The sequence below is a fragment of the Oryctolagus cuniculus genome, chromosome 1 (genome assembly GCF_964237555.1).
Source record: "Oryctolagus cuniculus chromosome 1, mOryCun1.1, whole genome shotgun sequence".
Lineage (NCBI taxonomy): Eukaryota > Metazoa > Chordata > Mammalia > Lagomorpha > Leporidae > Oryctolagus > Oryctolagus cuniculus.
Window position 1 is genome coordinate 2,656,764 of NC_091432.1, and position 27,833 is coordinate 2,684,596.

At 62.8% G+C, this 27,833-nt stretch overlaps 1 protein-coding gene across 8 annotated transcripts in view; it reads right to left on the bottom strand.

Annotated features, from left to right (window-relative positions):
* The window catches only part of SHANK2 (SH3 and multiple ankyrin repeat domains 2), a 386,561-nt gene that overhangs the window by 272,153 nt on the left and 86,575 nt on the right, over positions 1–27,833 (bottom strand). For 7 of the 8 annotated variants that reach the window (XM_051839167.2, XM_051839166.2, XM_051839165.2 and 4 more), the window contains one exon: positions 6,325–6,391. In XM_051839167.2, the coding sequence (XP_051695127.2) occupies positions 6,325–6,391 (67 nt within the window). Of the gene's footprint in view, positions 1–1,197; positions 1,390–6,324; positions 6,392–27,833 lie in introns of those variants that run through there. The other variant, XM_070061128.1, reaches the window with a different exon arrangement.

Consider the following 27,833-nt stretch of genomic DNA (forward strand, 5'->3'; position numbering starts at 1 on the left):
GGAGAGACTGTGGACAGGACACGGACACCAAAGGCAAAGCTCACCAGACACACAGGGTGGACCAGAACTGAGGCCTTCGGTCACTCCTACAGCCTATCAGGACCAGCCCCACAAGCCCTGCAGGAGTGGAGGGCACACGCAGCCGGGATGGGCCAGAGACGATGGTGGAGCCCGACGTGGACACCCACCAGGCATCGGTGCTGGGAAGCGCCCGTCCCATCTGCCCTTGCCCGCAAGGAGGCCCTCGAGCGAAGGCACTGCCCGGGCGGCAACACAGCGGCCACGCTCTGTGGCCGGGGAACCTACTGCCCGGAGGCGGGGCGCGGTGGGGGCGGAGTGCACAGCAACACCCACAAGGCCAGTCTCTCGGCAGAGGCAGAGAGAAGGCACAAGCCCCGGATGCGGACAGAGAGGGCAAGTTTGCCACGTCGGACGGCACAGCCCGGAAGCTGCACACAGGCGAGGCCCTGCACACTCCCACGGCTTCTCACACCAGCTCACATGTGGCTGCAGCCGTGGGGGCTCACGGCCTGCCCCTTGGAGCCACGCGCACACCGTGGGAATCCCAGCGACAGCAGAGCACCTGCTCCACACTCCTGGGTGAAACCAGGCCCTGGCGCTGCCGCAGAGGGCTCAGGCTCAGAGCCGGGGGCGGCAGAACTCCCAGCGGGGACCCCACGGGTGAGATTGGGGGTAGGGAGTCGGGTACGATGTGGGGCTTTCCTTGATCTGCTGGTTCCACTGCAAACACAAGAGCCGCCGCGCGGCTGCTCCACGCTGTCTGTGTCTCATCGGAAGCGGCACATTTCACAGTCAAGACGCCAGGACCATGGCCGCCTCCCCTCGCATCAGATCTGATTCCTCTCACAGCAGGCAGCCTACCACACAGGTACGGCTCAGAATCAGCCTGGATCTCACGTTCTCACACACGAGCCCCTCCCCCACAGCCCCACATACACACAGAGTTACATCCGGAAAGCTGTGTGCAAACACCACGCTCCCTGCATCACGCCCTCACAGCCACCGTGCAGTTGCACAGGCAGCCGGTTGCGACACCTAGCAACAGTCTCCAAGTACTCCCGACCGGCTGGGCAGGCACCGCAGCTCACGCCGCAGCTCACGTGCCTCCTGTGGGCACGCAGGAAGCCCCCCGGCTCTCCCCGCCGCCGCGCGAGGACGGCACGCACGGCCACAAACCTCGCTGGCCTGATGAAGAGCAGCCCATGTCCCCGGCTCCGTCGGCCACAGCATCTCCCTGGAACGCCAGGCGAAAGCAAGGGGAACCGTGGCTGTGGCCGACGGCTCGTCCCAGGCAAAGCTCACCGGCTCCCCAGCAGCCCGGCCCCCGGGGACCTCCATCCCACAGAAGCCATTGCATGCGCTCTGGCTGAAGCGTTGCGGCTGGGCACGTGGACCCGGCCGGCGCTCACCGCTGGCTGACAACACACAGGGATTAACTCTGGCGTCCACGGTCGCCTTCAAACCAGCACTCTCCTCCAGCCGGCAGACCGGATCACTGGACAGAGGTCACGCTTGCTTTTTAAAGAGAAAGGGGGCTAGGAAAAAAGAATTGGACATTGCGGCATGCACGCCGGCTGGCGTGTGAACCGAATGCTTTGCCACCAGACGCACTCTCGCTTTCAAAAAGACACTGCTGTCTCCAGGCGATGCCTGGATCCCACTGCCCTCTGCTCGCCCGCTCGGCCAGTAGCTGGGTTTCACCGAGGTCACCGTCCGTCCCCCTACAGCCATGTCCTGGTCTGCTGAGCGCGTGGATTTCCCCGGTGTCTGGAAAGCGAAGGATTCCAGGCTCCACAGCCCATGTGGGTTAGTATCTCAAAGGCACTTTCAACAAAAAGGCATCCCATTAGCCGGCCCAGGCAGGAACCCGGGGTATTTTAATTCACCCACTTGGGAGCTTCGAAATCAATCCAGGCTCACCCCCATGTTGGAACCTGGGGGTCAGAAACGTGCCCCTATCCCATGCAGGAACAGGTAGGGTTGGGGTCTCTCAAACCGCCCCCTTCACTGTCCCAGAAGGGGGCCAGCCTCCCGGGTCATCCCGCATTTCTCCTGAGCTGGGGCACAGCTTTGAAGTCCAGCCGTGCTTAGCACTGCAAAGTGCAAACCCGGGCCCCACCCCCTCCCTACCTTGCGGCCAATGAGCTGTGCAGATTGAGGTGAAGAAAGTCCTGACAGACAGACGCAGGACAGCAACCTCCAGGGTCACGGAGGGGAGGAGGGGCTGAGCCCGAAACCAGAGACAGGAAGTGAGCCGGCCACTCACCATGTGACCCAGGCCTGAAGGACTTGGAGGCAGGCCCAGCACCACTGTACCCACACGGCCCACGCCCACCCAGGCCTCCCTTGGCCTCTGAAGATGGCCCCTGGGGACAGGTCAGGGGCAGGGGGGCCAGGGGGTGGGGGGCTGCAGGAGTGGGGGTTGGAGTGGGGGGCTGCAGGGGTGGGGGTGAGGAGTGGGGGCTGCAGGGGGAGGAGTGGGAGGGCTGTAGGAATTGGGGGAGGCCACGTGGATGGCAGAGCCTGTTTTATTCTGAGCAGTTGCCGGCGTCTGCAGCCCTGCCTAGCCTGTTTCTAGACACAGGGGAGGGGAGAGGTCACCCCTCCCAAGGGCTTGGGATGCACATGTGATCCCAAATCCGCATGGGTCTCCCAGGAGACATCGGGGGCCGAGGTGTCACAGGAAGGCGGTGCCCACACGTAGCGAGCCGGGGCCACCGTCTCGGGCCCTGAGGAGGGGCCAGCAGTGGGGCTTTTGCACTCGGAGACAGGAGGTGGCTCTGGGGCGGCACGGGCAGGCTTCCCTGTGAGGACCAGGGGCCTGTGCCTGAGGCTTTCCACGCTGGCAGACGACCAGGGCAGATGGCTGGGTTCTAGGCGACAGCCAGGTGACCCGCAGAGGGGCCTCTGCCTCCCGCCTCCCGGTCACTGTCCCTCACCTGTGAGGGCTCCCTGCCTCACAGCTCTCTGGAACAAGCGTTTCTCGCACAGTGGGCGAGAAAGTCGAGGACGACATTTATTCCTCTTTGACAAGTAGACGTGAACGTGGAGGCAAACGCAAGTGATTCTACATGATACATCCCCAGGCCCTGGACGGAGACCAGACAGGCAGCACCAGCGCCATCTCCCAGCAAGACGTGCATCCCGGGGAGAGGCCTCTGGGGGCCGCAGAGATCACCCAGGGCGGCGCGCACATCTGTGGGGCCCAGAGCCCAGGCCTTGCTGCTGGATCCAACCGTCGGGGCCCAGTGCGCTGCCCGGGTCGCCCGGGCACTCGCGTATCCACACACCTGTACTGCTTAGCCCCAGGGGGCACTTGCAGTTCCCCAGTGTGGGGACAGAGCAGACCTGAGCCAGGCAGGGACTTGACCTGGGGTAAACACAGAATCGGCTTCCCACGGGTCATCAGCAAGCCCAGGTCTCTCTCCAGGCCCTGCATCTCACTGCCCCTGCACGGCTGTGCAGCGCCCTGCCCCTCCCCAACGCCCAACATCACCTCCACCACCCCCACCTGCTCACTTCCACGTCTGCTTCTGGCAGAGCCCAGCCCCACAGGCGCTGGGTCGCGTCCAGGTGCTCCCAGAAACACAGTCAGCAGGAAGCTGGACGGATGCGATGTTGTGCGGGTCCAGCTGGGCAGCAGGCCCTCTCATGTCCACTCTTCCCCGCGGCTGTTCTCTCTAGAATCAGTGGGTTTCTCACAGGGCCGGCTGCAGGCAGTGTGCAGGAGGTGCAGAACCCGCATGGACAGACACAGAGACTCGGGAGGTCCCCGCCACACAGCCTCAGGGGTTCGGCGGTGGAGAACAGGGCACGGAAGGAGCCTCCGGGCTCCACCCTGGGGGAGGAGTTAACACAGCACTGGTCCCCATCTGGCCCAGGGGCTGCTGGTCTGGGACCCGCAAACACAGCCACTGATGTCGGAGCCCAGAGAGGCCCCCCAGCTCCTGCCCTCGCCCCTCGTCGCTCTGGGAAACACCAACGCCACCCCGTTCAAACACCGGGTCTGCTAACGCGGGTCTGCTGCTTTGCACACACGAGGCCCGAGAGACAGAGCTCCTTCTCATGGGTTTTCTTCTCCTTTGGTGACATAGAGGGGAGCCCTGGGGAGTGTGGCTTCTCCAAGCCCTTCCTGCCCTTCGCCGCCCGGGAGAGCCCAAAGCCACAGCAGCCGTGGCCTCCGTGGCCGCCGGTGACAGGAACAGCCTTCCCCACCTCCCTGCAGCCCTGGGGTTCTCAAGGGCACCAAACTGGAGACCCCAAATGCAACACAGATGGCCCTGAGCTGGGGACACTGGTGACAGACTCACTAAGTAACTGACGGTGACGGGGAGGGGGCATCGGACCGGACCCACCCACCAGGCTACTGTCAGTCATCAATACCCTCACCAGGATCATGAAAACCCACTTGGCAAAGAAAGCACGTGTCGCAGACGGTGCCCAACTCTGCCGCAGACGAGAACGGGTGAGCGTGTGCCTCGCCAGCGCGGGGAAGCAGCTCTGGGCCCAAGGACGAGTGTGGCCGTGCTGGCCGTGGGCAGGAGAGGCGGCGGCTGGGAGGGGAGGGCCACAGTCAGGGGTCAGGGCAGGGGTCACACGTCCCCATGCCCAGCAGTGCCACTCAGGGAGCTGGCTGCATGGGCCCTGGCCCGTCGTAGTATCTATGTCATGACCCCAAGGAGGCCACCCCAGAGCCTGTCCCCGTCACACACAGAGGCCACTGACAACCCTCGCAGCTGTGGTGTGGAGTGGGACCTGTGTCCTCATTCCTGATCCGGAAGCTGGGATTTTTAGGCTCCGCTACCATACTTGTCCCACTGTCCCACACCAGGGAGCTGGCGGAGAGATGGTCCCTGGCACCCCGAGAGCCTGGATCACTTTCCAAATCGCTTCGCAGACGTCAACCCATACAACTCTGGGAGCAGCACACGGGGAGCTGGTGCAGCCGTGGCACAGGTCTGGTGCCCAGAGCAATCCTGTGATGTGCTCTGGCTCATGGGCGGCGTGTCGGCATCGGGCAAGGCCCGGGGAGGCCCCTGATGCCCGGCGCGGGGTGGTGGACGATGCAAGCCGGGCACCTGCTCTGCATCCCTGCGTGAGTCCCCTGCCGGGCACTGGCAGCACACACGCGACATGGAGGACACGCCACAGTGAAGCACACCGACGGCGGGTGGGGAGCAAGGTGACGGGACCCCACCCCACCCCTTCATCAGTGCGGCGCCACCTTCGGAAGCTCACCGCTGCTGTTCCAACGGGACTGCTCCCCGCTGCAGGTCCTGTGCAGGCCCGGGGCCGGAGGGAGCAGGCCAGCGGGCGCGTCCAGGGTGCCGGGCTGGGCCCAGCTGGTGGCAGGGCGACGGGAGACAGGAGGCACCCCCGAGACCACCCTCCTGGTTGGCACAAGAGGCACTAAGGAGGGGAAGGGTCATCAGCACCATGGCGAGGGTGGGCAGGGGACCCCAGCGGCCCCCTTCTCCCACACTCATCTGCCATCTTGTCACCCAGAGGACGTGTGCAGGTTACGGTGTCTTCCGGGAAACACGTCAAAGTCGGCAGCAAATTAACCTGACTCAGGGACGGGGACCGATGGCCGACTTCCACGAGCCGACCTCGGCTCACTTCCTGCTGGATCTTTCTCCCCACCTCCCCTTCCTTCCTCCCTCCCTTCCTCCCTTCCTCCCTTCCTCCCTTCCTTCCTTCCTCCCTCCCTCCCTCCCTTCTGTTAAGACTTTATTTTTCTAGAGAAGTTTTGGGCTCCCAGCAAAATAGAGGAAAAGGCACAGAGATGTGCCAAGGCCCCCACACATGCACAGCCTCCCCCGGGGTCAGCACTCCCACCAGCGTGGGGCCCTGGCTCCACAGATGACCCGGCAGTGTCACCACAGTTACACTGGGGTCGCTCCTGAGGTCGTCCCTTGTTCAAAACTGGACAAGCGAGTAAATGACCGGCATCGATTTTTATCACTGCCTGGGAGAATCAGAGGCACCGGTCAGGAAGCAAATTCCAGAGCCATGGACCAGACCTCTCCTGTGCCCCTCCCCGCCCTCCTAAATCGAGAAGCGCGGCCCTGGCGCCCTCAGCCAGGACGGCGCCACCCGCGCCGAGAAGCAGGTGCATGCCTCCCACCCTCTGCCGCCCGGCTCCTCCTCAGCCCCGCTCCACAGAGGCCAGCGACGGAAGAGGCTCCAGCTCGGTGTCTTCCGCTGAGCTGCCTAAAATCAGGCTCTGCCCTGCACTCGGAGGTGTCTGGACGGCAGGCAAGCCTCTCCGAAACCAAAGCCAACCCCGCCGCGCCCACTCACCGACATCCGTCTCCTTGTGGTTCTTGATGTACTCGGCCAGCTCAAAGTTCCCAGCGATGATCGCCACCTGCCAAGGGAACCGCAGGGAATTCAGTGTTGGCTGCAGAGGGGCCAGGGGCTTGTTCACCTGTGCCTGTGTCGCCGACGGCCTGGGCCCCACCCGCCCTGGCGAGGCCCCGCACGGCGCACCCTGGCACGGCTCTCGTTCCGCCAGCACCAACGGGCGCGAGCTCTCCGAGCACGGCACTCGTGAGCCCAGGTCTGCAGTGGCAGCGACCCAGCAGGGCCGGGGTCGGGAGCCCCCGCTGCCCCCGCCCCATTCCCTGCAGGCTGAGTCCTGTCTGATTACAGTGCAGCCCTGTTCCCACAACGTCCCATAAACACAGAGGTATGGGGAGGCAGGGGGTGGGCAGAAGGTCCTGAGAAAGCACTGGGAATCCTTCATGGGGTCCCAGATCCGCAAAGGATGCCCCGCCCTCAGATGCGCACACAGGCCAGAGACAGCTGTCAGGAGCCCCACTGGGAACCCGCCCCGACTCAGCCCTGCGACCCCTCTGGGCAGACAACGAAGCCACCGGATGTCTGAGCGCAGGGGAAGTCCAGCGCCCCGGTGCTGTCCCCAGAGGCTGCCGACGGAGGCCCACAGCAAAGGCAGGGCTCACGGGGCCCAAGAGGGGGAGACCCTGGGCTCGAGGCCGACACGCACGCACCCACGAGAGAGCCAGGCACTCCGATGCTGACCTGGAGACGCGCACTGAGCGAGGACACCAGTGAGCCTGACCCAGCAGGTTGCAAAGGCAGTGGTTTCCTGGAGAGGCGGAGGCCGTGCCAAAGATGGCGGCGTCGACGCCTGCCGGAGTTTCCAGCCTGGGACTCTCCGGGAATCTCATCTCCAGAAACTTGACTCAGCAGGCCAACGTAGCAAGTGGGAGCAAATACGTCCACAGAGCAGGGGTGGGTGGAGGCTGCAGAGCCTCCCGCACCTGCTAGGCCTAGGACTGCTAAAGGGACCCTGAAGGGGACCGCAGTTGGAAACCGGAGCAGAGCCGACCTCGGCACGCGCGCCGAGAATGGGGTTGGGCGTTCTGCACGCGGCAGACCCGTGAGCCGCAAAACCTGGCCCTCCGCTGAGCAGGCTTCCAAGAGAGGCGCTGGAGGAAGAGGCAGCTGGCGCCTCCCGCCTGCTCACAGCAAAGAGACGAACTGAACGGGAACGGGAAGATCTGGAAACTTCTCAGCCTATCCAGATGGCAGGAAGGGAAAAGCCCATCGCGTGGCAGAAGTGCAGCGCCAGGGATCTCGCCCGACACACGCGCAGGGGATGGAGGGGCCGGCGCTGCCAGGCTGAGCTGGAGCAGTGCAGGGGCCCCGGAAGGAGAGGCAGCCGCGCCTCCCGGACCGCACGGAGGCACTGGCTTCTGAGAGCGAGCTCCTCACTGGGACAAGCGACACAGGGCCCTGAGGTGCTTCTGAGCCCTCGAGGGTGCCCACAGCCAAGGGCCCCGCAAGACACCCTGCAGCAGGGGGCAGTGAGGGGGACACGGCTGCCCTGGGACCTGGCAGACGGAGCTCTGAACCAGAGAGGGTCCCTCCCGAGCCAGGAGACGTGCACTGTGCGCTTCTGGGTCTGAGCTTGGAACCCAGCCCGGCTCCCGGGGTCCTGACTGGAGCGGGAGCCTCTGTGTGTCCAGTCCCCGTGGGGCTGACTCAGGCCTTGAGTCTCTCCCATGCCCGATGGAGATGACCTTCTGATGATGAGACCCTGGGGGCCGGCGAGGTGGCGCAGCCGCTGCAGCCGCCACCTGCCGTGCCGGCATCCCGCAGGCGTGCCGCTTTGACTCTCTGCCTTTCAAGCAAATACAAATATATTTAGGAAACAGACGATGAGACTCCGGAGCTGACGGGACAACAGGTGAACACACCTGGGCCTGGGGGGAGGGGAGGACCGCAGGGAGAACGTGAACTCTGAGGGGCTGGGGGGGGGGGACTGTGGTGGACTGAACTCTGCTCCCCCAGTGGGACATCCAGAGACAGGACTTTGGCAGGGAAAGGAGGTTCCGACGAAGCCCTGGAGGCCACGGTGCCCTCAGGACCGGAGGCCAGGCTGTATGCACACATCGGACACCCCCCCCCCGCTATCCCCCCTCCCTCTGCAGCCACGTGAGCCAGCAGTGCCCTGTAGCATCCTGGAATGTCGCCCCCAGCGTCCTGAGCCGCTGCTGCCACGTGGCCTAGGGGCTCGGGTGCTGGAAGCGCGCCCCTGTGTGACCCTGCTGAGCAGAGGGGCTTGAGGAGGCGGGACACAGTAGGGGCGGGGCCAGTCAGGCTGTGGACAAAGAAGGGACGCCCGCCGGCCTCTGGGGCGGGGTGAGCTCTTCTGGGAGTGATCAGAAAGCAAGGTCAGCCCTGTGCCCGGCTCCTTCTGCTTCCTTCCAGTGCTCAGCCGGGACACGGGCGCCACCAGGACCGTGAGCCCAATAAGCCCCTGGACATCATAAGGCCCCAGCCACAGGTGACTTGTCAGAACAGCACAGACCAGGCCAGGACAGCTAATTCCTCTCACCCTGCCCTCTAGGAGCCTGGAGGTTTCAGGGGGCAGACCCCGGGCGCACCCCACACAACCAGGGACCGACGACTCAAAGGATAGGCAGCAAGAAGTCAGTGCCCAAAAGGCCAAGGGTCAAAGGGTCGAGCCGGGCGCCCAGGGAGCCAGTGTGTCCAAGTAGGCTCCAGGCAGGCTGGGGCAAGCGTGCGGGGAAGGTGGGCCAGGACAAGTGTGGAGGAGGCGGCCAGGGCAAGTGTGTGGGGCAGGCGGGCTGGGGCAAGTGTGGGTGGTCACCCCAGGCCTCCTACGAGCTGGACCTTGGGCAGGGCTATGGGGTCCTGGTGAGCCCCCAACCCTGCCTACAGAGCCTCCCCTGACCAGATTGACCGTGACCCTGCGACAGCAGCTGCAACGCAAAGCCCCCAGCGTGGGGAAGTGAGGGACAGGACAGGCGTGCTCCGTGTCCCCACACTTCCTCGCCAGGCAGGGACGGTGGGGGGACACTGAGGGCTTGGACATCCCATCAATATTTTCTGGTGGGGAAGACATCATGTCATCTACGGCAGATTCCCATGGCAACCCAGGAAACCAGTGACACCGAGGGCCCCCCACACCCCCACAAGCAAGTTCTCATTAGGAGCCTCCTCCAAGTGTGGCAGGGAGAGAGGGACAGCGGGCCCCTGGCTCAGCGAGGACAGAGGTCACCATTCTCTCTCTTTTTTTTTTTTTTTAATTTTTTGACAGGCAGAGTGGACAGTGAGAGAGAGAGACAGAGAGAAAGGTCTTCCTTTGCCGTTGGTTCACCCTCCAATGGCCGCCGCGGCCGGCGCGCTGCGGCCGGCGCACCGCGCTGATCCGATGGCAGGAGCCAGGTGCTTATCCTGGTCTCCCATGTGGGTGCAGGGCCCAAGCACTTGGGCCATCCTCCACTGCACTCCCGGGCCACAGCAGAGAGCTGGCCTGGAAGAGGGGCAACTGGGACAGAATCCGGCGCCCCGACCAGGACTAGAACCCGGTGTGCCGGCGCCGCTAGGCGGAGGATTAGCCTAGTGAGCCGCGGCGCCGGCCTGAGGTCAGCATTCTCCACCACAGGCACTCCAAGGGCATCTCTGCCTCTCCCCTAGCAGGGAACCCGGGTCCAAGACAGTGCTAATGCCCTGCAGGTTAAGGGAACAGCTCCCTGGGGCTTCAACAAAATGCAGACAGAAATCCAGGGCCAGGAGCCTTTGCCAATGGACCCCTTTGCTCCACGACCCCTGCCAACCACGAGGGGGCGTGCCCAATGCAGCACCCACTGGGCGCCAGGGCCAGCCACTGAGCCATGGCAGGATCCCTGGGCCTCCACAGGCCAAAGGGGAGGGAGGACCTGTGCAGGCAAGGCTGCTCCTGAGGCTGGGAGAGAACCAGCCACAGCCGGCCAAGCCCACACTGTCTCACGGCCGAGGAGTGGACGCACGGGGCTGCAGCAGCTCCCTGCTGGGACACAGGGCCACGGTCAGCACACCAGGCTCAGCAGCTGGCGACAGCTTTGCAGCAGGGACAGTGCAGACAACTCGCACCCCCCCCGCACTCACGCTCCTCCCCCGTAACAGGGGAACAAGCCACAAGTGCAAGTCTCCTGCCGCTACCACGAGGACCGAGCTGGGTAACACAGGGAAGCCGGCGAAGAGAGCACCACTCAGCGTTGGCGATCGAACGTGCACGTTTTCAGCTAAAGGAGAGGACGCCGTGGCCAGGCGCACGTGTTTCAGGATCGGTGTCAATCACCACGCTGACAGAGAAAAAGGGAAAATGCACGTGGCTGTCTGGGGCTGGCAGCATCTGCTATCGATTTTGCTGAGTGTTCTGTCAAAGACATGCGATGCAACAACACAGATTCACACAGCAAAACTAAAATGCAGGAATGCAAGGCGACTGAGCTGCTGCGTCGGCTACACACACGGGCACCCAGGAAGCCTGTGGAAAACGGAATTAAAAGGCGAGCTGTGGCCGGCGCTCGGCACAACGGGGAAGCCAGCGGCTAAGATGTGCCCCTCCCCCAGCCTCCTGCTAAAGCTCCCTGGGAGGCAGCGGTGATGGCTCCAGAGTTGGGTTCCGGCCGCTCACGTGGGAGACCTGGATGGAGGCCCCAGCCCCGGCTGCTGCGGGCATTCAGGACAGAGCCAGATGAGAGTGGTCTCTGCGTGCGTGCCTCGCAGATAAAAACTGCACTTCTTACCTCCATCTTCCCATGAATTCCAAGGTGATCACATACTGCTGTGTAAGAAGCCCCCGCCAGGTGCTGGGAACTCATAGGCTGCGACCCCAGCCCGCTGCCCTGGGTCACCTGAGCCACTGCACGCACGGGGCGGCCGGGCTGGCAGGTGTGGGACGGCCATCCCGGGGCTCTCACCAGGGCTGGGCTCACCCATTTCCCACCACACACCCTCCACCCACGCTGGCTTCCTGACACGGTGCCCGTGGGCAGAACCTAAGCCCCAGGGCTGGCAGAGGGGCACAGCCGTCCCCCTTCCGGCACGGTCTATGGCCAGATTCTAGGCGCGGGGGCAGACCCGGCTGCTGCTCCGCCTACAAGAGCTGCTGCTAACCACAGCTGTGAGCGCGGTGCTGTGCACGCATGCGGGGCTCCCCGGGTGTTCCGTCCACCCTTGTCCTTCCGGGGCTGGGGTCAAGGAGAAGCCCCAGAGGTCACGCAGTAATTGGGGTCCTAGCACTGCCCTGTGCTGTCTGGGTCAGGCTGTGTCACACAGGGCACAGAGCGGGTACCCACGGCCCCTCCCAGGATGAATACAAGGCAGGCAGTGAGTGGGCGTGGCTCTGAGAAGTCACATTTGAAGGGAAAACCCGTCCACCACATTTGGAAGGGTCTCACCGAATGGACGGGCAACGTCCAACCACAATCCCATGCGTTTCCCTCATCCTGGTGCTCAGTCTCGAGCCGAGACACGGAAATACTGCCCAGGTGGGAAAACAGCCGGCGGCGAGGAGTCGGGGGCAAGGCGGGGAGGGGGGCAACTCTTCCACCCCATGATGAAGCAGCTTTTCTGACTACAGCAACGTGCCCCAGGCGGCGACTCACACCATGGAGGAAGGAGGCTGTCGGCCTCGCAGTGTGGAGGTTCACGGCCTCCTGCTTCAACCTCTGGCTCGGGCGCTTTTGCAGGCACAGGCGTCACGCGGCAGGAGCAGGGAGTGTGCTCGCTTGTGTCGCTGGGCCCCTTACAAAACCAGCAGGACACAAGCTGGGGGACGTGACCCCATGCCACACAGCCACATCACCATCCCTGGACTGAACCTCTACCCTGAGATCACCCTCCACATCCAACTGAGACCAGAGCAGCCCTCTCGTGTGGGAGAGTTCTGTACAGGACCACCCAGTTCTCCTTCATGTGAAACACCTATGGCGATCAAGGGCGGGGGGAACCACGGGAAACAGCCATGCCTTCACGCAGGTCAAACGTAGCCGTGCCCTCGCAGGCGGGCTGCCGACAGCTTGTAAATTTCTCCCTGGACGTGGGAGCAGCCGTGCAGGATGTCACTTGCTGCCAGGAATCCTGATAGGAAGCCTCCTGTTCTGTGATGCAAATGATCAAGCTGGGGCTTCCGGTTTCCAGGATGCTGAGCCGGGAAGGCACCGACCCAGAAGGCGGGAAAATCTCACTCCCTGGCCCCAGGTCTCCCCGGACTCAGGAGGCAGAGGGAGCGACACCGTGCATGGGCGGGGAAGATAGCTGGGACCACGGACTTCGTTCCAAGCTGGCTTCTCGCTGGCATCCTGAGCGTGGTCCGGCCAATCACCCCGGGAGTCGCCCACGGGTGCCCGCCACGCACCTGCAGCTAAGCATCGCCCAGTCCTCACCGCACGCCAGGGGCTCAGAGCTGCAGGCACCCCCGATTCCAGAGGAAGGCATGGGCTGCGAGAGCCCAGGGGAGCTCCGGTTTGCAGAGCCCGTGCGCCTGACTCCACAGCCTGCAGCCACACAGAAGATTCCTAGTGCCCCGGGCTAGGCACAGCCTCCCCGCTTTAAAGAAAAAAAAAAAGCAGGGGGAGACGGAAGATGGGCGCCGATTCAAAAGCCGAAACGGAGCACCACTTCCTGAGGATGGAAACCAAAGGCAGAAACGACGCTGAGCCCAGCACCTGCCCTGGCCGCTGTAACAGCACCGCAGACCGGGCAGGACCAGCAGGTGCTCCCGGTCTCGGGTCCCCGAGGCTGCACCCGAGACCCAGGGTGCAGGGCCAGCTGCCCCCCAGCCTCTCTCCTGGGCCAGCAGACGGCATCTCCGCCCTGTATGTCTGTCCTGCCTTCCCCAGGCCGCACCGCAGTGGCCTCATTTTAACTCAGCCACCTCTTGAAAGACCAGGCGGCAGGCTTAGGGCATCAGCGATGGAACTGAGGGGAAGAGAGCCCAGCCCAGCCCCGCCTGCTCCACGCCTGCTCCATGTAGGGGGGTGGAGAACCTCTCGGAACTCCTCAAGCACACTTGAGGCCCCGCTGTGGCCTCCACAGGTTCCTGTGTTGCTGGCTTGGTCCCCATGGTGGAGACGGGGGAGGCCTACAGGAGTGCTTAGGTCCCGGGGGGCGGGGTTTGCCCTCAGAAGGGCACCCTAGTCTCTGGAGCGGGCTCTCGAGTGCAAACAGTGACAAAAGCCCGATTCTGACCCCGGAACTACTCTCTGGTTTCCTGTTTGCACAGGTGGCCTCTTCCACACATGCTCCAGCCCTTGTGACGGCCTCCGCCATCAGACTGGCACCAGAGGGGCTTGCGACTTCAGCACCGTGAGCCGAAGAAACCTCTTGATGATCTTGGCCTCCTGCAGGATTCCATCAGAGTAGCATCACGTGGACTTGGGCAATCCCCATGCAAACACCCGGACCAGACACGCCTGGGACCACACACGCTCTGCCCTGTGTGTGGGGGAAGGGTGGGGTGGAGCTTCCACGGAACATGGGTGGCAGAGGCCGCAGTACACAGCCCCATCACAGGTGCAGACACACACACACAGGGGGTGCTGCCCTCCGACCCCCAAGATTTTGTTATGAAAAATTTCACACATGTGCCCCAAACTCTGACAGACAGAAACCGGGAAAAGCAATTCACTGCCCGGCTTGATTACCCAGTTACTTCCGTGTGTCGGTGTGGCACACGTGTGTGTGTGTCTGCACACAGAATTCACCGCTCCTAAACCTAAACGGCTCAGCGCATGCAGGTGGCAAGGGCACCCCCGTGTGTGACATCACTGTCAGACGCTCAGCGTGGGCTCCAGCCTCCTGCCCCGCCATCCACACCTGCCCGTCTTTCTGATTGGGCGTGCGTGAGAGGGTGCTCGTCGGCCCCACTCAGCCCCTCTCCGTCGCATTGCTGTTGGAATGGAAAGTTAGCTTTGCGTCTTCCCAGCGATCCCAAGACCCAGAATGGGAAGCGGAAGTGGCAACCTCACCACGGCCACCGAGAGAAACCGGCTGTGGCGCCTGTAGCTTCCCCACGGCCGAGGATGGCGCGCACAGCCGCAGCCACCGTCACCCAGGAAGTTCCCTCCTCGTCCCCCGGTGACAAGAGTGAGGACGGCAGCTGGTGGTGACACCGGGAAGGTGGCAGTGGTCCTGACCCTCGGTGGGAGCGCTCCGAGACCCCGCGGGTGCTGAGGGTGGGTGGCACCCAGCCCTCTTCACATGGACACCTAGGCCTGCCCAGTGACAGCCCCAAAGTGCCGGCTCTGCCGCTCTTGCACACCAGAGCCTCTGTTAAGGAGGGCAAGGGTTCCTGGACACAACCTGAGACAGACACCAAGTGCCTGACGGGGAGGCGGTGCACACCGCGTGTATACCCGGCGGTGCATCAGGACCCCGGTGGGTGCAGTGGGACTGCGAGAGGTTTTGTCACGCTGCTCGCAGCCGCACATGTGCGCTAAAACCTAGGAGTTGCTATTTCTGGACTTCTCCATCTCGTGGTTTTGGCTCGTGGCTCACAGCACGGACAAAGGGACCCTCACGTTCACATACAACGTGTCACAGTGCTCCCCAACGCTGCAAAGCTGAAAGCCAGGCCTGGGGAGGAACAGACGACCCTAAGAGGGAGCCTGTTCGGTGCGCATGGGAGAGGTTGTTTTGTTTTGTTTTGTTTTTTGGACAGGCAGAGTGGACAGTGAGAGAGACAGAGAGAAAGGTCTTCCTTTGCCGTTGGTTCACCCTCCAATGGCCACTGCGGCCAGCACACAGCACTGATCTGATGGCAGGAGCCAGGTGCTTCTCCTGGTCTCCCATGGGGTGCAGGACCCAAGGACATGGGCCATCCTCCACTGCACTCCCTGGCCACAGCAGAGAGCTGGCCTGGAAGAGGGGCAACCGGGACAGAATCCGGCGCCCCGACCGGGACTAGAACCCGGTGTGCCGGCGCTGCGAGGCGGAGGATTAGCCTAGTGAACCGCGGCGCCGGCCACACATGGGGGAGTTTTACGAGAAGGCCAGGGGACAGTTTCACGAACATCAGGGTCAGCAGCCACGGTGGGGGCAGATTTCTGGGAACGGTACCCAGGGCTCTCGTGCACAGGGACCAAGACCACGGGTGCAAACACCCACCCCACAGCTCATGGTCTCGAGGACTGGGCTGCAGGTACCAGAGCCAAGGTCATGGTTTAGTGCATTTTCTCCCCAAGAAACAGGAGAGGAAACCAAATGCCTCACTCTGTGCCCCTCCTCCTCCCAGCATCATCCTGGGGTACCCAAAAATAAACGCAGGCTGGAGCGAGTCCCTTAGAAAAAGACGTCAAGTTCATCACGGGTCCCGGTGCTGCAGACGGCACTCACAGAGGAGATCTGTCTTCCCCTTGCTCCTCCTCCGACAGACCCCATTACAACAGCAGGGGGCACTCGGGGAGCCGACTCATCCCCAGAGCACCCCACCTGCTAAAAGGCCCCGGACAGATGAAGATCAAATCCCAACACCATTAAATAACCGAAAATTGCCTTTCAACACCTGTAGGAATCCTTAAAAAAAAAATCCAGACTTTACCTTATTAGGAAGAACCTGGGAATAAAGACTCAAGTTCCCTCGTCCCCAGCAGGTCAAGTTTAGAAGGAAGAAGACAGGAGAATACTGAGCAAGGCATTTAAAATCCTTGTAAATAACTGAAACTGCGAAAAATATAAGCAAGGACTCAGAGGTCCCATTTTGGGAGCCGGGGACGAACAGAGCCGGTCTGAGTGTACAGCATGACTCCAGGGCCCGCCTGGGACTTCAGCCGGAAACACCCCCTCAAAGGGCCCCTTCTCGGTGGCAGGCAGTGGGGTGGCTGCTGCTGGCCGGGCTCGAGCCGGCTCCCCGCTCAGCTCCTCTCACCTCCGCTACCCACACCGGCACCTCCCGGCTCAGACCACGCTCACGCCCGCACCGCGTCTGCAGGGAAGCAGCTGGCACCACGGGGCGGTCCTCACAGCTTTCACCGCAATCCGCTTTTGGACGCAGCGTTGTTCACCTGGACCCGAGAACCCGGGCACGGGGAGGACTGGTGTGTGGGGCCAGGTGACAGGGCCCCAGCCCACGACATCAGTGCTGTGCCTGCTGCAGCTCCTCCCGGGAGCCTGGGAGCCCGGGAGGGCAGGACCAGCCTGGCTCCAGCCACAGCCTCTTGCCCGACAGGCAGACCCCACAGTGTCCCTGGCTCCCCGCTGCCTCGTGGGCCACTGGGCACCAGGAGAATGAGCACCTCCCAGGCTTGCCACGGCCACGCGTCCCCCACCCAAGCCAGCTGCTACCGGAGTCGCCTCTGGCCACTCCCCACTGCCCAACCCAGAGCCTCCGGGGGAACGCAGAGGAAGTGGGCGCTGACAGGGCTCCCAACAGCAAGCAGCAGAGGCCGTGCCCGGGAGAGCAGAGAATGCTGCACCATCAGAAACGCTGCACCGTGAGACCAGAAGCTCTGGGTGACGGCGCCACCCTTGACCGCGTGTTCCGCCTGTGTCCATCTCCGAGAACACCAGCCAGAGTCAGACCAACTGCACTCTGCTCTGCCCCGCCCCCCTCCCCGGACAGCTGTTGGTGCTGGTGTTCACGTGGCAAGTTCTGGACCTGCACAGACCGGCCGAAACAGTGATGTCCCCTTTCCAACAGGGAACTTGGTCCCTCGGAGACGGCTGCTGCCAGCGGGGGTCTCGTCTCCGTGCACTGTTCCCAAATCTGCCAGCCCGTGTTAGCAGACCGCGTCCCCCCCAGTCCCATGGCAACTGCACGGAGCATTTGAATTCCTCCAGTCATGATTCACGGTTGCCATCTGTGGACGATAATGAGGGGCGAGGAGCCGGGAATAGCTTTTGGGGTGCTGCTGCAGCACAGCCCTCATCCACGTCAGGGCTGGGGGGCTCTCCTCCCCCACCGGGCTCAGATGGGACTGGAGGAGCTGAGCCCACCTCAGTGACATCGCCGCCCGCAGCCCCTGGGTCTCCAGGAACACCAACAGTGTGGCCAGGAGATGGCAGGCACAGGAAGTGCCCCCCCCCACCGGGCTGCCCACGCCCTGCTCGCCCAGGTGGGAGCGGGATGCTCCCTGGAGAACCGGCTTCTGCCAGGCAGAGACGGGTGCTGGGGCCAGCGGCACAGCCAAGGTTAAGGATGTCTGCCTTGACCGATGACAGGGAAGCAGCGTCGGGGGAACCCCGCAATGTCCTCGGGTACCTCCCCCTGCTTCATGGCGCCCCGGGTTGGCAGCCCCTCTGTGCATGCCCTCCCACTCCCCCCTCCCCACACTGCGCCCACCACCAGCAGCGGCGCCCCCTTCTGCCTTTCAGGAGCCGGGCGTGCCGGGGGGAGGGGCTATGGATTTTCTGTACAGCAGGGTTAGAGAGCATGGATGATTTAATTCCGTCAGTGGTTTACCCAAAGCCCCTGGAAACTGGGTCACAGCCATCCTGTGAATCCCGGGGGATAAATGTAACTCTTGGCTGCCTCCAAGTGGGGTGTCTGCCCCCCACCCCTACTTCTCACCCAGCCCCAAGTAACCTTTCCTGCTGGCTTAATACTCCCGGGAGACACATCAGGTGCAATACAGGCAGGTGGGGCCCAGCCGGAAGGGGCGGGGCCTGAGACACAGCGGGCCAGCCCCACTCCACCGTCCACACCGCCCCCTCTTGTGCACACAGAGGCGCAGGAAGGCCCTGGCGCCTCCTGACTGCAGCGCGGGCAGAGACCGGAAGTGCTGCCTCCTGGCACACAGCACACGTGCGGCCACGCGGCAGGCTTCCGAGACAACTGCAGGGTTCTGATGCAGCAGGATCCCCAGGAAATCATCAGCCTGGGCCGTTTAAACCGCAAGACGGGCTCTGCCCTCCCTGGAGCCGGCACTCGGGGTCCCCGACTTTGAGCCAGAAATTTGCACAGCGCTGACGGGGCTACAGGGCTGCTCGGCTCAGAGCCCAGCAGCCTGGGGAAAGGAGGGAGGCCCAGAGACAGAGCCTGAGCCGCACTCTAGGCACCACCACCCGCCCTTACTCCTAGGTCCCCAGGCTCGGCTGCCAGGTATGTGCGTGGGGCGGGCGGCTCACTCCAGGCCACCACTGGGGGGCGCTTTGCTTTGCGAGTATTAGCAAGGGGGATGCGGAGGAGCAAGGTGGTAAGAGGCAGAGGGACCAAATAAAGCCATGACCCGGGGAGCGCCCTGCAGACCACAGAGCTCCCAGCCTGCCCTGCGCACAGGCAAAGCTGCCCTGGGCCGTCCAGGGACCCCAGGTCGACGTCTCAAGCCCACCCACACTTCACACGGTTTCACAGGGGGAGAAGCGCAAACCTCTGTCAAACAGGCAGCCTGCCAGCAGGCGGCCAGGGGCCTGGAATGCATGCTCGGGGCGTGACCCCCACTGCCTCTGCAGGCAGGGGCTTTGGGCAGAAGGACCACAGCCATGGCCCCAGGCGCCCCTGGCTTCAGCTGTAAGCACGGAGGTCCCACACTACCTCTACAATAGCGACTGTATTTTTAAAAGCACATTGTAAAGGCTGGATGCATTTAAACAAATTACCACCTCCGGGGCCAGCATCGTGGAGCCGTGCGCTAAGCTGCCCCCTGTGACCCCCGCGGGTCCAAGCCCTGCTGCTCTGCCTCCGATTAGCTCGCTGCTAACGGTCCTGGGAAGGCAGCAGGGAACAGTACAAGCACCTGGGCCCCTAACGCCCACGCGGGAGACGAGGATGGTGTTCCAGGCCCCCGGCCCAGCCCTGACCGACGTGGCCATCAGGGGAGAGAACGAGCGGAGGGTAGATCTCTCTGTCGCCTCTCTCTTAAAGCCAGGTAAGTCTTTGGATGAAGCGAGCGACTGCTACTTCTGCAGAGGAAGAGGAGGAGAGCGGGGGGAGGGGGAGGTGGCACGCGCACCCCACGGAGCAGACCCTGTGTCAGGCACGCATTCCACGTCGGCATAAACCAGAACTGGAAACTTGGAAAGCAATCGCGGCAGACACAAGGCAGGAACAGACAAAGGAAGCTCGGCACGGCTCGTCTCGTAGCTGCTGGCAGAGCCGAGCAGGGACATGGCAGCCGCCGACTTCCAGGCGCACCGATCTCACGGCAGGTCCTTGAAGGGCTGGAAGCAGAAGCCTGGTCGGCGTCCTGGTGGCAATGGCTTTACCATTCACAGCATTTTGTCTGTGTATGGTGGAGGGGGTAGAAGCCAAGACAAGGGGGACGCTGCTCATTACACACAGGTGTTCAGCACCGTTAAAGGGAGACACGGGTGTACGATTAAGAGGTTTAAATAAGGGGCTGGCGTCGTGGGTTCAGCCACCACTTGCAGCACCGGCATCCCACGTGGGCGCCAGTTCGAGTCCTGGCTGTTCCACTTCCGATCCCGCTCCCTCCCGCCACCAGGAGGACAGCGAAAGAGCAAACAGGATGCACGTCTCTGTGGCGGCATTGGAAAGCCGCCAGCGCCACGGCGACCAGAGGCGCCCAGGTTCTTAGAGTGGACGGCTAGGAAGAGGGGGCCCCGTGGTCACCCGGACACTCGCACGCAGAGGGGCTAAGAACGGGTGGGTGGGCCGTCGGGGGCTCGGAAGGCTGATGCTGCGTGCAGACCTGCACAGCCGAAGTCTGCTGAGAGAGGGAGTGGAAACCCAGGGAGACGCTTGCTCGCCTGCCCACGCTGCCGAATTCAGGGACTGGGAGGGGCGGGGCAGGGCGACAGGGGGCCGGGGCGGGAGGGAGCGTCCTTCCAGTGGCACCTGCCTCTGCCCTGCCGCAGGAAAGGGCCGTCCTCTGTGGAAGAAAATGCCACTCCCTGGGCTTCCGGAACTTTCCAAAGCACACACACTATGCCTGACACTCCGTAAACAGCGTCCAGCTGCTGTGGCTTGGAACGCGCAGGGGTTTAGTCCCCGAGGCCTCCAGGGGAGAGACCTGAACCCAGCTGTGGCGTCTGGAGGCGGGGGCGCTGAGTGCCCTGGGAGGCGATTGGGTGGAGCCCCCGCCCCATCCGGCGACTGACTCTTCTCGGGTGGGGGATGTCCCTCCCACAGAGAAAGCAGGGGTCTGGCTCTGCTTCTGCAACCGCAGGGGCGCTGGGAGTTCTGTCAGTCCACAGCAGGCGGATGTCTGCTGGTATCTTCTACAGCTCACATCATGTCGTCCACATCCTGTAAGGTGCCCAGCTCTGCCTTACACGGAGACGGCACCGTCAGACCACGCATGCCCTGTCTGCCACGTGACCGACACTCGGTGCCTCCACAGCACCGGACCGCCAACGACCCCGGCACCAGGGTCCACACCAGCAAGGCCACCTGATCCTGGACCTGGACCCCCAGAACCCTGAGCCGAGTTAACACTGTGTAAAGTGAGCCTGCTTCGCTGCGGTACGGAAAAGCCCACTGATGCGCCAGAGACAGAGCCTCGTGCGGGAAGACAGAGCGAGCTGCGGGCGATCCCGACGTCGGAGCCGGCCGCCGAGGCCCTGAACACGCCGCATTCGAGAGGAGAAAGGCCGATCTGGATAAAACAGCTCAAAGGACGCACAATTTTGCCAGAGAACTGAAAATGCCAAAAAAAAGAACGCGTTGTAAACAACAGATCTGACCAGGGGCTGTGATGAACAGCATAAAAGATGGGCTCAAGATCGGATTCCAGGGGCCGGCGCTGCGGCACAGTGGGTTAAGCCGTGGCCTCTGATGGCCGCGTCCCACAAGGGCGCCGATCACGTCCCAGCTGCTCTGCTTCCGATCAGGTTCCCTATTCATGCACCTGACGGTGCTGCAGGACAAGGCCCACGTGCTCAGGTTCCTGCCACCCACACAGGAGACCCAGGTGGCGTTCCAGGCTCCTGGCTTAGCCTGGCGCAGTCCCAACTGTTGCAGCCATTTGGGGAGTGAATCAGCGAATGGGGAAAAAAAGAAACCTCTCTCTCTCTCTCTCTCTGTAATTCTGCCTTTCAAATAAATAAATAAAGCTTTAGAGAAAAAGATCAGGTTACACACAGAAGATGGGTAAAGAAACTAGAAAACAAGCCAGTGTTTTGAAAAGCCACAATATTTGGTAGAAAGAAAAAATGGAAAATGTTGGGGCCAGCGCTGTGGCTCAGCAGGTAAAGCCGCTGTCCGCAACACTAACATCCTGTCTGGGCACCGGTTCCAGACCCAGCTGCTCCACTTCCAATCCAGCTCTCTGCTGTGGCCTGGGAAAGCAGCGGAAGATGGCCCAGGTGCTCGGGCACCACCCTCAGCCCCACAAAGGGGAAGATGAACTTGGGTGGGGCGGACGCCCTCCCCTCGGGGAGGGAGGCAGCGTGCACTCCTGCGTCAGAACCACCCCTTTAATCCCCTGGTGCTCACACAAACCCACGTCTCTGCTTCAAATTCACCCCTCACCCCAAGACAAGAATCAGAGCAGATCCAGCTGGGGATGCCCCCGCCGCCACCACCCCTGCCTGGAGCCGTGCTGGGACTGAGAGTCCACTCTCAGGGACAGAAGCACGGGTGTGGCCGGCAAAGCTGCAGGGGTGGCGGGGCCCCGGCGCACCCAGGATGCTGGACAGGGATGCGACGGTGGCCATGCTGGCTTCCGGTTTTGCTCTGGGCTGACGGACCCCCTGCCTTACCCGCTGCACACCCCGATGCCTGCCTGGCTGTCAGTTTTGATTGCTCAGTGTTCACAGCTACGAGGGCTTGTCTTGAGTCGCACGTGAGAATGTGGACTGTGGATTGACTGTGAGGCTTGTGGGGTGGGGTGGACGCGTGTCGTGTGTGAGGAGGACACGGGCTCGGGGACCCAGGGGCAGAGACGGAGACGCGTGCGATGAAAAACGTATCCATGGGTTTCAGATTTTTCCTGCGCCAAAATCAATTCACGTCTTCATCGCATTTTGACGTGAACTTTCTCAAGTGCTCTCGCAACATTACAAACCCCATGAGAGAGAGACTCAAACCCAAGCCCAAGAGGGTGAAACCCCACAGCGGGGTCTCAGACCTCACCTGGGGGCAGGAGCCACCCCGTGCCACGAGCAGCAAGAGCCTGTGGTGGCTGGAGGGGGCGAGGAGAAGTGAGTCTGCTTCCCACGCCACGCTGCCTCCTACCAGCCGGGGCAGAGACGCACAAAGGCAGCCTGGAGCCCACGAGGGCCGGCGGCGCAGCGGGGACCTGCGGGGGCTTCGTGGGGGCCGCTGTTTATATCTGTGTGAATGAGCGGCCTCGGGAGGCCTCCGGAGGCTCACGCGGCTCCTGGATGTTCAAGGAAGCCACAGTTAAGCACAGGTCGCTTCATCAGCCGCTGTGCGGAATACACATCGCAACGCCCGCCCGCCCGCCACGCCGACGCTGAGCTTAGAGAAGCGGGCGCTTGTGCCGAGGGCTCCCCACCACACAGAGAAAGCGGGGACAGCGCCCGTGAGCTGCAGGCTGCGCCCGGCCGACAGGCCGCTTAGTGAGGACGCAGCACGGCTGCAGGGTGCGGCCTGGGGTCTCTCCCAGGACCAGCTGCCCACCCCCCACAGCCCTCGATCTGCAGAAGCCTGGGAACCTGCCTGTGCAAACCCAGGTCTGGGCCAGCGCTGTGGCGCAGCGGGTAAAGCCACTGCCCACAGTACTGGCATCCCATGTGGGCGCCAGTTCGAATCCCGGCTGCTCCACTTCCAATCCAGCTCCCTGCTGTGGTCTGGCAACCATGTGGGAGACCTGGAAGAAGCTCTTGGCTCTTGGCTCCTGGCTCCTGGCTCCTGGCTCCGATCGGTGCAGCTCGGGCCATTGCAGCCAGCTGGGGAGTGAACCAGCAGATGGAAGACCTCACTCTCTGTCTCCTTCATTTTCTCTCCCTCTCTTTTTCTCTCTGCCTCTCCTTCTCTCTCTGAGTAACTCTGCCTTTCAAATAAATAAATAAATCTTAAAAAAGAAAAAACAAAACCCAGGTGGACCCACCCCAGGGCCACACGGGGTTTAAACAGAAGAGACCGGAAGGTGGGCCCAGCGGGACGAGAACCTGCACTGCACGAGGAGAGTCCTCGGGACGTCATGGGCACGTGAGCAGGGGGTGGGGGACAGGGGGCTCGCCCTGCAAGGAGCCGTGTGCCATCAGGCACGCATCCAGGGAGTTACCGCTCTGCAAAGCTGCCGCCCCCACCACCTGAGAGAGACGGAGGCACTGGGAGAGGCGCGGGCCCTGGTCATAAGGTTTCCGCTGCTGATCAGCACAGACCCCTTCGCGGTGCTGTACACACACGGCAGTGCGGTGAAGCTTCTCCAACACGCACGTTTCCCCGTGCGGTGCATCCAGCCTCCTGCACTTAGGACACCAAAGAGCGGGGCCGCCTCCAACGGCAAAGCCGCCAACCAAGAGCGCAGGCGCCCAGAAAACCACAGCACCGCACAGGCTGCAGACGCCCACCAGAGGGCACGAGCGAGCAGAGCAGGGCCTCGGGGAGCTGCTGGAATTCTGCAGGACAGCACCTGTCTGCAAGCGACCACCCACATGCAGCACAACCCGGCATGCTGGTGCCACGCGCACGCTAGTCACACACACGCTAGTCACGCACACGCTGGTGCCACGCGCACGCTAGTCATGCACACGCTAGTCACGCACACGCTGGTGCCACGCACATGCTAGTCACACACACGCTAGTCACGCACACGCTGGTGCCACGCACACGCTAGTCACGCACACGCTAGTCACGCACACGCTGGTGCCATGCACACGCTAGTCACACACACGCTAGTCACACACACGCTAGTCACGCACACGCTGGTCACGTACACGCTGTTGCCACACACATGCTGGTGCAACGCACACGCTGGTCACGCACATGCTGGTGCCACGCACACGCTAGTGTCACATGCTGGTGTCACGCACACATGCTGGTGTCACACACACACTGGTGTCATGCACGCGTCTGTGTCACACACACTGGTGTCACATGCCCACCTGTGTCAGGCACACATACTGGTGTCACGCACTGCTGGTGTCACACACATGCTAGTGTCATGCGCACACGCCGGTGTCACGCACATGCTTGTGTCACACACACACTGGTGTCACACACATGCTAGTGTCATGCGCACACACCGGTGTCACGCATATGCCTGTGTCACACACACACACACTGGTGTCACACGCACACGCTAGTGTCACACACACGCTGGTGTCACGCACATGCCTGTGTCACACACGCTGGTGTCACATGCCCACCTGTGTCAGGCACACACACTGGTGTCACACGCACACGCTGGTGTCCTGCACATGCCTGTGTCACGTACCCACCTGTGTCATGCACACACGCTGGTGTCAAGCTCCACGGGTGTCACTCACACACCAGTGCCACCCACACACTTCAGCCGGCCGGCAGATGCACACAAGGGTGGACCGGGCACAGGTGTTCAGCTCCCCAGTCGGGCCCCCCATGGCAGGAGGCGGCACCGAGCCTCACTGCCTCACTGCCCACGCCCAACCGCTGCCCGGTCTGCCTCGCACCGCCGGCTGGTCCTGCCCCACCTGCTAAGAACAACGCAGCCAGCACCAGGGTGAGAATTTCTGCCGCAACCCAGGGAGACCAGGCAAGCGCACAGCACACCGTATGCTCGGAAAACATCCCAATCTGCCAGCTTCTTTGTTTCAAGAAATAAGGGCCGCAACAGTAAGCAGCAGATGCCAAACAGGGAGACAAAAGATGCTTTGTGTCTATTTCATAAACAGTAGCACGTCCGTGTGCCGCAACAAAGCAGCAGCCCGGAACAGGCTCAGCGCCATTAAGTCCTCGGGGAAGACGCTGACACTAGCTCCCGAGACCTCGCGGTGCCGCCCGTGCAGGCCGCCACGCTTGCCCCACACCGGGCCACTCCCTGGTCCCCTAGGACTGACCGCAGTCCTCGTGGGTGCTGTGGGCAAAGCTGGGAGCCTGGGCCCAGGCAGGGGAGGGAGAGAGCAGGGCGGTGCGAGGACTTGAGTAGTGAGCTCCCCACCTCAGAAGGGGGCCCGGCACAGGGAGGAAGAGAGGACGGCCAGGGGTGGCTCAGGGCCCAGCTGAGGGAGCCCCGCACCCGGAGGACGCCTTGCTCCTGGGTGCGTCTGTGCGGAAGTTTCTAGACAAGGTCAGTAGTTGAACTGGCGGCCTCAGGCCAACAGAGACCCGTCCCCCACAAGGGTGGGCATCACTCTCCCCCAAGGGCCTGCACAGCACAAAGGCAGCCGAGGGGGCTCCACGGACTGCGTCCCACTGCCTTCTCCTGCCCTTGGACCGTGGCTGGCACTGAGGCGTGGACCAGCGTCTCGCCAAGGGCTCCCATGGCTTCCAGACAGCCGGCGGCAGAGGACACAACCTCTCGGCATCCAGAACCACTCAAGTCCATTCCTTAAGTTCCTCCTCTCTCTCTCTACACACACACACACACACACACAGACACACACATACTTCGAAAACCTTGTGCAACATGCAATTTAAAGGCAAGTTTAGGGGGTGGGCATTTAGCCCAGTGGTTAGGACGCCGCTTCCCACCAGCGCAGACCCGGGAAGGCAGACGGGATGGTGCATGTTCACAGACGCCCGCCTCCAGCTGTTGGCACTGGGGAAGTGAACCAGTGGGTGCGAGGGCTCTTTTGCCTCTCAAGTAAATAGAAAATAATAACAGATAAAAAAGAAAGTTCATTTTGGCTCCAAAAAATAAAGCCATGTGTACAAGGAGTCTGCAATTTCAAAAAAAGAAAAAAACAACCACGGATTAGGAAAACCTTGTGTGTGAAATTCACGATTCTGCTGGACCAACAAAAGTTATCTTGTAGTCACACCTCCCAGGAGCCTCTGTGAAGGTTCTCCCCTCCTCTTCCTCTTCTGTGTTTTTGGGGAACCATGATGGACGCTCTTCCGACCCCCAAGGCACCTGCTGCACCCCTGGAGAGCAGCCAGGACCCACGGCGCTCCCCGACCCCGGCTGCGTTCCAAAGGCACTGGGAAGGCCGGCTCGTGTGTCCGAAGGCCAGCTGTCCAGGACAGCGGCCAGCAGGGCTCAGGGCAGGACAGGCCCTCGGGTCAGACCAGGCGCGGATCAAGGCTATCAGGGTGGTCCCGAGGTGTGTTCCTGGGATGGGATGCAGAGTGTGGTTGCCAGGGCAACCTCACCCCAGAAAGGGCCCTGCTGGGAACGAGGCAGCCAGGGCCTCCTGGACAGGTTCGCAACCTTGGAGCCCAGGGAACGCACATGGCAGCAGGTAAGGCACCTGTCTCAAAGCTGATGCCTGCGAGGAGGAACCTGGGTGAGGGCACGGGGTCACTCTCCCAGAAAGAGGGGCCCATTCCCTCCAGCAGGATCCATAGGGCAAGGGCAGGCCCAATGGCAAGACAGAAGAGCTGGGCATCAGCACAGGTAGCCATCTCAGCCTGCAGGTGAGGGTCAGTCCACGACCCGGATCCCGACCCTGACCCTGGGCAAGTGTTGGGACCCCCAAAGCCAAGACCATGTCAGAGAGAGGGCTGGGAAAGAGGCTGACTGGAGAGGGTATGGGTGCCCCCAGGGGTTCCCAGCCTCTGTCAGGAAGACGGAGCTGGCAGGTGCAGCAGGCTGAGACCCCAGGCCTGGCAGACAGAGAGGCAGGGCTGGGAGCTGGCGGCTGGGCGGGAAGCAGTGCAGTGGTGCCGTGATGGCCATGCCATGTGCGAGGGCCTGCCCTGCCTGCCCCGGCCTCCCCCAGGGCCACTCCAGGGATCTCCAGCAATGGGCACCACCCAAGAGCCACAGCAGAGCACGCGGGACGCTGGGGTGCACCTGGCTCTGCCCGGGTGGCGGCTCCGCTTCCGCAGCCTCCCCAGCCGTAACCCAGGAACCAGGACAGGACCTGCCTGGACGGCAGCCGTGGCAGCAGCAGGGGCGCAGAGATCAGTGCCCCGTGGTCGCCTCCGCACACAGCTGCAAGTGCAGGTGTGAGGCTGTGGGACCGTCCCCTCCGGCATGTCCTGGCCCGGCTCCCAGGGGCTGAGGCTGCCCGTCATCCTAGCCAGGAGCCCAGCAGCACAGCTTCTATCTCCCTCGGTGACCTCTGTGTCTGGTGCCCCAGCTTCTTTCTGGCCCTGGCCCTGCCCAGGCCCAAGCCGCTCCTGAGTCAGTGCCGTCTCCTGCCGGCAGAGGGCACAGTCACCACTGACGGACAAGAGGATACGGAGCTGGCACGCCATCCCAGGGGACCCGGCGCGAAAGCATCCAGCCCGGTGCAGGGCATGGAGCCACCGAGCCACCCCAGCATGTGGCCCTCCATGTGGAGTGCCCACAGCAGGCTATCCACAGACACTGAAGCAGCCCAGGGCTGGAGCAGGGCTGGGGAGGAAGGCACCGGATGAAGACATGGCAGGACTGACCGTGGGATGGCAGCATGGCCCAGGGACACACCAAGAGCCACAGACCATGCCCACAGAGACGTGGATCACGTGTTTTTTACAGAAACAAACAGGCAGCACAGAGCACGAAACAAGGCCAGGCGCCTCGGCCTCCACCTCCCCACGCCGCACAGCCGTGGTC